Source organism: Melozone crissalis, unplaced genomic scaffold (assembly GCF_028551555.1).
Source record: "Melozone crissalis strain CALT ecotype California unplaced genomic scaffold, PUWL_Pcris_2 ptg000041l_1, whole genome shotgun sequence".
Classification (NCBI taxonomy): domain Eukaryota; kingdom Metazoa; phylum Chordata; class Aves; order Passeriformes; family Passerellidae; genus Melozone; species Melozone crissalis.
Genome location: NW_026535819.1, coordinates 7,558,399 through 7,569,460, shown reverse-complemented (window position 1 = coordinate 7,569,460; position 11,062 = coordinate 7,558,399). Strand labels below are relative to the sequence as shown.

General features: G+C 45.1%; 1 protein-coding gene across 1 annotated transcript; it reads left to right on the top strand.

Moving 5' to 3' along the window:
* The first annotated feature begins 660 nt into the window (after nucleotides 1–660).
* Nucleotides 661–5,219, top strand: TLR4 (toll like receptor 4). The gene is made up of 3 exons (XM_054284373.1): nucleotides 661–777; nucleotides 1,561–1,727; nucleotides 2,963–5,219. The coding sequence occupies exons 1-3, from the start codon at nucleotides 670–672 to the stop codon at nucleotides 5,217–5,219; spliced, it is 2,532 nt and encodes an 843-aa protein (XP_054140348.1). The 5' UTR covers nucleotides 661–669.
* Nucleotides 5,220–11,062: the final 5,843 nt, after the last annotated feature.

Genomic DNA, 11,062 nt, shown 5'->3' with positions numbered 1-11,062 from the left:
TGATCACTCTGTGAATCTCCTTGTGCCTGGCCATATTCCTGCAAGAATTGCAATAAAGGTCCAACCAGATGGATGAAACCTGAGTGTTTGTTCACAGGAGCTTGGCCAGAGATAAATCTGTGCTTACCTGGCTTAAGGAAACTTGTGCCACAGCTGAGCCCTTCTCCAGTGCTTGCCAGGGTGAAGCTGGAGCATGGCAGGAGTGCAGAGGCAGAGTCACCCTCTCTAACCAGTGCATTTGAATTATGGGATGTGGAGCATGAAACTGGGCTCAGAATTGCACAAAATATTCTGCTGGGTTTTTTTTTTTGGTGGTTTTTTTTTTTTTTTTTTGCCAATTTGACCTGAGCTAATCAGATGCAATCAAGTCAAGTGGCACTGATGAAACCCATATTCCTCTTTCATTTCTAGCCCAAATTATATCTGTCATTACTTCTTTTTTTTTTTTTCTTGTTGGCTTTTTTTTTTTTTTTTTAACAATTTCCAGAAGGGTGTGTAGAAACAAGGCAGTGACCAAGTTTCACTTCCCTTCTTGCTCTCTGCAACCCTCAGAGACACGCAGTGAGATAAGCAGGAGTGGTGAAACACAACCCCTGGCACTGCAGGAGCTGTCTGTCTCCAGGTTTCTCTCTCCATGCTCCTTTCTCCTGCACTCCTGGCCTCCTGAAGATGCCCAGGAGAGGAGCCCTTCCCTTGGGGACACTCCTGGTGCTGCTGCTGCTGCTGGCATTTGTCCCATCCCCACTGGCAGGCTGCCTCATGGACCCCTGTTTGGAGGTATGTGAGCTCTGAGTGAGCACAAAATCCTTCTGTTTCTCTCCCTTTGCTTGGGAGATTTGTGCCTCAAGCCTCTTAGGAAAGCCCAGTTTTATTTTATTCTTTTTTTCCCCCAAGGTTTTTATCAAAGTGATTGAAGTATTTGAAGTAAATTCTAGTCTCTAAAACATCTGAGAACTAGAACCAGCAGCAAGAACTTTTTCTTCTCATTGGTTTTCTGTATCTCTGAGGGTGCTGCAGTGCAGTTATTGTAATAGATTATATTTCCCTTGGAAGGGCTCTAAATTTTGTCTAATTTCTACAAAACAGAGAGTTTTTCCTGGTTTGTGCAGTAGAGTGATTTCACCTAGTACCTGACACAGATTTTGCAAAGTTTTGCTGGCAATTATTTCCTTGCAGAATAACTTTGGTTCAAGCTGCCTTGGGTTCAGATATTTGGTTATGTGCAGGGGAAGAGAGCTGAGATCTGTTCCTGGGCATGCAGTGCATCTATCAGTGTTTGTCCTGCTGGCTGTCTATCTGTCACCTCAAGGAATGTTGTCCTGTAATTTTTCCCAGCTTTAATCAGCAAGAAATGCAATTCTTCCTGGGGAGTAGAACTGGGTCTATTAGGAATGAGAAAAGGGTTTAGGATATGTAAGATTATTTCCTAAAACTCAGGGCATCTCCTTTAGAAATGAATGGCAAGGAGGGTGATTCTGCTCCTGCTTTCCTGACAGTGACATTTCCTGGCACTTCATGGAGAGCAGATGCTGACCATGATGGGGTCTGCCTCTGTTACAGATCACCCCTAACACAACTTTCAGATGCACTGGACCGAACATCTCTGGAGTTCCTGATGGAGTCCCAAACACCACCCTGAACCTGGACCTCAGTTTCAGCAATTTGAAATCACTGGGGTCAAATTATTTTGCATCAGTCCCTGAGCTGCAGTTTCTGGATCTTTCAAGGTAATGGATTTATTATGTGGATCCTGGTAAATTTTTCTTCACCAGCTGGGTTACAATGGTGCCTTATTTTGGGGTCTATTGGTCTTGGCTGTTTATTTTTTTTTTTCCTTGTGACTTTGTCCCTGTGCCTGTCATTTTGCACATCCCCGTGGTGAAGTGATGAGCAGCTTTTAGTCCAGTCACTGAGTGCACACCCTCCATCAGAGCTGGGTCTGTCAGTCTGATCTTGTAGGCTGGGAATGTGAGAAGGAGGAGGAGGATGTTTCACTTGTCTGTGAACAAGAAAAATGTCAGACTTTTCACTGTTACAAAAACTCTGAAGTGGAACATCTTGGGTGAGCTGTTTTTCTAATCACAGTTTATAAAAAAAAATAACATGAAGGTACATTCATTTTCTAAAAGGCTGTTTTAAAATATCAACATATTCTCTTTTGCCTTCTCCTCACATATCTGGGGGAGGAGATGGGGGAGGCCTATTAGCAAATTTGAATTGATGTATAATTTCCATTGACTTCAGACAACAGTTTCTCTGGGTAAATTGTTTCACTGAGAAATGTCACTCAGCCCCGTCACAGCTCTGGCTCCAAATTGGCTGAGTGGCAGAGCACATGTGCTGTGAGGCACTGCCTGCCTTATTAAACTAATTCTGCTGGGATTCACTGCACAATGGATTTGGGTCTCAAATTCTGGATCTTCCCACATCATACACACCTTAGGGGGCCACGATCATTTTCCTCTCTTCCTTTTCTCAGCCTGGGCTCTGCTCCCTCTGAGCCATCACCAGATATCAATTGCTGCCAAGCTGTGAGCTCTGCCACAGCTGCCCTGCTCTGGTGCCACTGGGGCTGCCCAGGTGGGGCTGAGGTGGCACCCAGAGGGCTGGGGATGTGCCAGGTGTGAGGGAATGCTGGCTCTGGTTGGTTCTTCCATCAGTGATGGTCATCACACTGCCTCTTTGGCCTAAACTGATGGCTAGGAGTCTTCTTTCCTGCTGCCTGCACGGATTTTTGATCCTCACCAGGTCTCCAGGTCTCTAGTTTAGGATTGGGATTAGAGGAGGAGGTGAGAGGAGGTCTCCTGCTGGAGGAGAGCTCCCTTTGCACATCCAGGGATGCTTCTGCCCAGCCCAGCAAAGCCAAGCCAGCCCCCAGTGTGAGGCTGAGCCACAGCAGCACTCAGAGAACAAGGAAGGGACAGTGTCTCATGCATTTATATTTTCTTTTCATGCCCAACAGGTGCCACATCCATGCAATAGAAGATAACTCCTTTATGGATCTCCCTAGCCTTTCCACCTTGGTTTTAACTGCCAACTCCCTCCAGCAGCTGGGGAAAGCAGCTTTCAATGGCTTAACATCTCTGAAAAAACTGGTTCTGGTGGAAACCAACAGGACCTCTCTGTCTGAGCTGCCCATTGGCCACTTGCACACTCTGCAGGAGCTGAATTTAGGCCACAACAGCATTACTTCATTGAAGCTTCCCAAGTATTTCACCAACATGACCTCCCTCAGGCACCTGAGCTTCTTCTCTAACAGGATCACATCTATCTCCAGAGGAGACCTTGATGCCCTGAGGGAAGGGAACAGGCTCAACCTCACTCTGGTGCTTTCCTTGAACAATATAAAATCCATAGAGCCAGGAGCATTTGCAGGGATCCACCTTGCTGAGCTGGCTCTCAGGTCTGCTTTTGAGCGCTCCATGATGCAAACTTCTCTGCAAGGCCTGGCTGGTTTGCAGGTCAGCAGACTCATAGTTGGGGTGTTCAATGACGATGACAGAGAGCAGGACTTTGAGAGGGGGCTCTTGGATGGACTGTGCCAGGTGCAGATGGAAGAGTTTGTCCTGATCTGCCTTGGGGACTTTGAGGATGACACAGACACTCTCTTTGACTGCGTGGGCAACGTCTCCACTATTCGCTTGGTGGACCTGGGACTTGAGCAGATATCACAGGTTCCCGTGAGGTCTAAAGTGAAGCAGCTGGAATGCAAGAAATGTGGTTTTGATGATGTACCTGCCATGAAGCTGTCGCTTTTCAAGGAGCTGAGAGTGCTTCGTATTACCAAGAACAGAAGTCTCAAAACCTTCGAGCAGAAGTTTGAGGGTCTCAGTAACCTCGAGGTCATAGATCTGAGTGAGAATAGACTCACCTTCAGCAGATGCTGTTCCCATCAGTTTCGAAATTGTCCAAATTTGAAACACTTGAATCTAAGCTTCAATTCTTACATCAGATTGACTGGAGATTTCAATAATGTGGAGAATTTGTTATATTTGGACCTTCAGCACACAACCTTATTTGGTCCTGGCTCCTACCCTGTCTTTCTGTCCCTTCAGAGACTGATTTACCTCGATATTTCCCACACTAAAACCGAAGTTAAATCCCAGTGTACATTTTGTGGCTTGAACTCTTTGCAAGTGCTCAAGATGGCAGGAAACTCCTTTGCAGACAATAAGCTGGCAAACAACTTCAAAAACCTAAGTCACCTGCACACCTTGGATATTTCAAGCTGCAAATTGGAACACGTGGATCAAAGTACTTTTGATGCCCTCTCTGAGCTAAAAGAGCTAAACATCAGCAACAATAAGCTCCTGACTTTTGATCCTGGAGTCTACCAGCCACTACAAGCCCTCAGAGTCCTGGATTTCAGCAGAAACCAGCTGACTGTTCTGTTGGACTCAGCCAGGGAAATCCTGCCTGACAGCCTGCTCCTGCTGGATATCTCTCAGAACCTGTTTGATTGCTCCTGTGTGTACCTGGACTTTCTGACGTGGATCAAGGAGAATCAGGAGCTGCTGCAGAACGAGGAGCTGATGCTGTGCCACACTCCCTCGTACGTGGCCAATGTCAGCCTGCCAAGCTTTGATCTGTCCTCCTGCCACGTCGATGCAGGCAAAGTTGCCTCCTCGGTGGTTGTGCTGCTCTGTGTTGTGGTGCTCCTCTTGCTGGTTTACAGGTACTACTTCCAGCTCTACTACTGCGTGGTGCTGCTCAGTGGCTGCAAACACTACGCAGAAAGAGGCGACACCTACGACGCCTTTGTCATCCACTCCAGCAAAGACCAGGAATGGGTGACAAAGGAGCTGGTGGAACCCCTGGAAGGAGGAAGACCTCCCTTCCACCTGTGTCTGTACTACAGGGACTTCCTGCCAGGGGTGCCCATTGTCACCAATATCATCCAGGAGGGGTTTCTGAGCAGCAGGAATGTCATCGCTGTCATCTCCGCTGACTTCCTGGAGAGCAAGTGGTGCAGCTTTGAGTTTGACATTGCCCAGTCCTGGCAGCTGGTGGAGGGCAAGGCTGGCATCATCATGATCGTGCTGGAAGATGTGAACAAGGACCTGCTGAGGCAGAGGCTGGGGCTGTCTCGGTACCTGAGGAGGAACACCTACCTGGAGTGGAAAGACAACGAGATAAGCAAGCACATCTTCTGGAGGCAGCTGACAGGAGTGCTGATGGAAGGCAAAAATTGGAATCACGAGGAGGCAAAACTCATGTGAAGAGAAAGGAGGGTTCTTCCTGCCCTGTCTGCCATCCTGGCCTGATGGATGGTGTTTAGAAGTTGGTTCTTCTTGTCGCTATAGGACACGAAAGAACACAAGTGAACACCACTGTTCTCAAGGTGGAAAAAGGGAAGTTTCTTTTCTGACTCCAACATTTATAGTTTTCCAAGAGTGACAGTGGATTGGAGGGTGACAGTGCCACCTCTCCAATGACACTGAACAGACCAACAATCCATCAACTTTCTCCTCCTCCATAAAGGGATGCAAAACAACGAGTTATTTACAGAAAGTGTGCGAGAAAGTTCACTACAAGAATGTCAACATCAGAAGAAAATCTTTAAAATACCAGGGCAACACTTCTGTTGCTGTTCAGAGTCAGAGTGAGTGGATGGAGGCTCTGCCACGTCACTACAGAAATTCCTGCCTTGCTGGTCACCTTCTCTCAAGGAGATTTGCAAGTTAAGGAGTGACAAGGGCCAGAAGAGCTGCCCGAGCTCTGTGTTTGGCCATGGCTGTCACCCACAGGCGGCCCAGCAATAGCTCAGGTTTGGTGGGTGTAGGAGCAGACCAATGCCGTGACTGTCATCTGGCTGCTTCTGAAACTGGATTTGGGTCCTGAGACCATTTTCAGAGGAACTTCACAGTTTGTTGCTTTGAGTGGACCCCAGAATCTCAAAGGCAGAGTAAAGACAAAGGATTTTCAGCTCTAAAAACTTTGTCAAAGAGAAACAAGGTTTGGATGCTGAAAGTCTTGTGCGTGCCTCCATGGGCACCATGACTTGGCACAAACCCTCCAGGGAGCAATGGGACATCCTACAGCCCAAATGGGAGCTGCTCAGGTAACCTGAATAGTTTTGTCATCAGCAAGGGACGTTTCTGTGGTTGGGAAATTTGCCCAACATGTTTCTTTCCATTTTCTTTAGACCAAGACCAAATATTGAAACCATCACCTGAAAACCTTACTTATAGCCAGATTATATAGCATTTGAGATGGCATTTTGGAGTTTGCTTGGGGGGACAAGAAATGTGCAACACCTTTAAACTGAAATATTTCTTTGCTCCCACTGCTTCTCCTCATCCAGTGTTTGTGGATATGCTCTGGGACTGCCCCAAACAAGCAAAATTGATCCTGAACAAAGTGTTTTGATGTTTACAGATAGCCAGTTCTAGATTAAGCTTTTTCACTCTCTTCCAACCTTCTGTTGGAAGGTGCTGCAAGAGCCTCCAGGGTTTGAAATGGGGTTCAGATCTGCCTGCCTGTTTCCCCACCTGGAATTGCACTGGATGAGGGAGTTTTGCTTTGGTTTCACTGAGAACATACCTGGCATTTTGCAGGGAGAAGAGATAGAGGGGAAAAGTCTGGGTTAGCTGAACTAAATGTACCCCAGCAGTGTCCTGAATCAAGGGCAGGAAAGTCTGAATGCCATGGAATCCCAACACAGAGCACATCATTGATGTGTGGGACAGGGCATGGGGAAGGGGTATTGCTCTGTTTTTGCCAAAGGCTTTGGTTGGGATCCATCACTGAATTACTCTGGTGTTAATCTTGCAAAACCTTCTATGATCAGGGATGTTCTGCAGAGGTAAAACAGAAGCAACTGAGTGGTGAATCAGATCTGATGTTTATCTGCTCCCTTCTCTAAGCATCAGACAGGGACATTTCCATGGAAGCAGGATCAGGGATCAACATCAGACACTGCTGGGCAGAGAGGGAGAGCCAGTTCCAGGCCTTGTGCTGGCAAAAGTTGAATCACAGCTCCCTCTCTATGTGCTGTGTCAGACAAGACTACCAAAACCCCCCATAAGCTTCTTTTGTGACCCAGGAGATGAAGATTTAATAAAACTACGCTTGATGCTGCTTCCCTTTGCCCAGAGAGTTTGTTCTGCATCTGCTAAATCGTATTCCAGCAATTCCCAAAATGAAGTTCTCCTCACCTCTGCTGGCATTGATGGATCCTGCAGACCTCCCTCCTCACCCTTCTACCCCCACCTTCCTCCTCCTCCTCCTCCAGGAGGCTGCTGGGGATGGTGGGCACAGAGAACCTCGAGGTTCACTGCACTGAGGCCAAAGCAGAGCACAGTGGACAAAGCAAAGCTTAGCCTGAATTTCAGCAGCTCCAAGTTAAATTGGGAAACAAAAGAGGAAAAATTAAAAAGAGTGGGAGTTGCTGTTCCTGAATTGAGCAGTACTGAAGGTGCATTTCTCCTTCACTCTTTCTCTCTGTGGCTCCTCTGCAAACAATGCAGTGGATGTGTATTTCTGGCACAAAGCACAGAGTCCTATGATTCTTGATTGTAATTATAACAATGAGTTTCAGAAAGCCTGAGAGTGGTTCTAGGCATTTATAAAAGGGATTTAGGACAGTATTGTTTAAAAAGTCAGTGGTTTTTTTGAATATCAAAACAGTTTTAGGAGAGCTGGAGTGATGCTGAGATGAGGCTCCCATCAGTACAATTTTTAAAAAAAACTGGTCACTTGTTTTTTTCTTCCTATTCAGAGTCTCCACAGCAGACATGAATACCTGAGTTGCCCCTGGCTTCCTTATTGTCCAAGAAAAAGACACAAAACCCATCACAACTTCAGCTGCCCCTCTGTGGTCCCTTCCAGCCTGACCCCCTCTGTAATTCTGCATGCCCAGGCAGTGCTGAGGTTTATGAGTCCAAGATGGACAAGGCTGTGTGAAGGATTGTATTTTCACCATTTACCCAGCAGAAAAACTATAGATCTTTTTTTGGAAGATTCAAACTAGCTTTCCTCAATACAATAAATGGGGGAATATTGTGACCATGTTCACAGGGGTCTTAGGATGAGGGAAGAGATGAGGATCTGACTCCATGTTTCAGGCTTGATTTATTATTTTATTATATATTTGCATTAAAACTATACTAAAAGAATAGAAGAAAGGATTCCATCAGAAGGCTAGCTAAGAATAGAATAGCAAAGAATGATAACAAAGGTTTGTGTCTCGACTCTCTGTCTGAGCCAGCTGGACTGTGATTGGCCATTAATTAGAAACAATCAACATGGGCCAATCACAGACGGACCTGTTGCATTTCACAGCAGCAGATAATCATTGTTTACATTTTGTTCCTGAGGCATCTCAGCTTCTCAGGAGGAAAAAATCCTAAGGAAAGGATTTTTCATAAAAGATGTCTGTGACAGAATATTGTGATTCGCACAGAAACACACATACTCATTTGTCTTATTGTAGGAAGCAAATATCCAAAGGAAAACTCATCATTCTCATGTTTCCAAAACTGCTGGCATGCACTGTTTGGAGCTGCCCACTCTGCAGCAAGGCTTTGATAGGATTTACTCACTGGGTGAAAAAATGAGCAGCCAAGCAAACACCCCTGCAGCTCTGCATTCATCTCTCATGTAAATATCTGAAAATATTCCAGTTATTAAAGCATCTCTTTTGCCCAGGTCATAAAAACAGATGGAGACAAAGCTCCAAAGGGCTGTTGCATCCAAGCTACTCCATTTGCAGTGGGGGCATGCCCTGATTTCACTCTGAGCTTCATTTAACCCATGCAAAATGCCAGGACAGCTGCAGCTCTGGACTTCCCTTGTGGAGAGTGCTCTGAACAGAGAGTGCCCTCATTAGTGTGATTGCCTTGGTGCTCTGTTGGAATCCAAAATTCAGGGAATTCTCACAACTTTGGGCCTGGAAGCCAAAGCTTAGAATTAAACCCAGGATTTGATCTGAGACCTTGAAAAGGCTCCCAAACTGAGGTGCTAGAAGTGAGAATGTGGATTTGTAGTTTAAAGCAGAGACATGTTAAGCTAAGTAAAGGAAATTTTAGAGTTTTAGAGTTCAAGCTTTAGAAAAAATAAAAGTAGTTACTGAGATAAGGAGTACAGAATGCAGTGCTGGAGGTTTGTGTGTCATAGCATGATTGGCTAAGAAAGCTCACACGGTAGCCTGAGTCCATAAGACAAAATATTTAAGGATTGGGTCAAAAGCATAAATATCCTTGTTGGCAGTGTTTTATCGGTCAATAAATCCTTAAAAAGGTCTTGTAACTAGGGGTCTTGTGACTTTCTGAACCATGGGGTAAAGATGTGAGCCAAACTCACCCTTCCTGCCTAGGTAGAAGATAAGAAAAATAAATCGCATCATCAAAAACAATTCAGAGAACCCATCTCCAACCCATTCAAAACTCCTTCAAAAATCCCCACAGTGCGGCAGCTAGAAAAGCTGGAAAGCAGAGCCATGTGCAGCCCTTCCCACCTGGATCTGGCTGCCTGCAGGAGCGGCACTGCAGAAATGCTCCCCTGGCCCCCCTGAGCAGGAAATTTAGTGAATTTCCAAATTCACTAAAAACCCAGCCGAACAAGGGAAAACAGCTGCTTTCCCTGGGCCCACTGGTACTTGACAGGAACAGGTTGAAACTTCTCAGGGAGAGCGTTTGTCCTCTGGGAATTGCTATTTTGTGTGTGGTTTCTGCAATTTAATGAGGGAGCGTGGTGAATCTATGGAATGGGAATTGTCACAGCAGAGTTTCTGGTTTGCTGTTGCATGTAATTTTGGAACAGATACTTTTTATGGAAACAGTGATTTTAAAAAATGGTTTGGAGGGGCTGAAAAAGATTTTTCTAATAAAAGTTAAATTGCTCCACAATGTCATTTTTAAAAATGTCTTCTTAGCTTTACACTGTTGTTTTTCAGAGTACCTTTTCATTTTAAAATTTGTTTCTATTTACATGATCTGAGTAGGCTCCTAAAGCAACACCAAAATGTAAAAATGGTTTCTACACACCCAAAATAAAACCCCTGGACTTCGTTTTGGGGGAAATTTTTGTTTTGTTTTGTTTTGTTTTGTTTTTGTGTGTGGTTTCTTTTGTTTTGTTTTGTTTTGTTTTGGTTTTGGGTTTTTTTGAGGAATTTTTTGGGTTTTTTTTTTTTTTTTGTAACATGCTAGAAACTATGTTTGGCAAAATGGAAATTCCTCTTCTATGACAGTTCTCCCCATGACCCTCTCAGAGTCAAACCTTCACCTGCCTGTGCCCCACGTGCAGTTCGGGCAGCAAAAACCACTGAGGAACCCCTGGAATGAATTTCACTGAGTGCCTTTTTTGCAAAACACCTTGAGTAGGTGCAGTGGATCGATAGGAGCTGCCTGAGAGCAGCTGAACAGGGGAGGAAAGAAGCAATCCCTTAATAAGTTGCTCCTTGCCATGCCCAGCTCAGGCTGGGAACGGGGACAAATGACAGCAAAGCACGAACTGCAGAGAGGAGCCCATCTGCCAGGAGCCCTCACCTTCCTCTGCCTCAAGGTCACCCAGAGGGCACAGTCAATAATTCACCAGCCTGGACCTCCCTGTGATGCTCTGAACACACAGAGAAACATTGCACAACTGAGGGCAGCTCTGCTGAAACACCTGAATGTCACCGTGATATTTTCTGAAAAATCCCTTCACTGGGATTTCTTCTCCTGGGAAGCTGAGAAGCTTCAGCTTCTCCCTGTTTTGCTGCTTTGGAATGGGATTTGGAGATTGTTTATCCAGCATGTGAATTGTTTTTGATTAATGACCAATCCCAGTCCAGCTGTGTCAGACTCTCTGAGTCAGTCACAGGTTTTTATTATTCATTCTTGTTAAGCTTTCTGATGTCTCCTTTCCCTTTGTTTAGTATAGTTTTAGTATAGCATTAATATTATAATATAATATGATATGATATGATATAATATAATATAATATAATATAATATAATATAATATAATATAATATAATATCACACCATACCACATCATAAAATAATAAATCAGCCTTCTGAGAACATGGAGTCAAATTCTCATCTCTCACTTTGTCCTGGGGACCCTCACAAACACCTCAC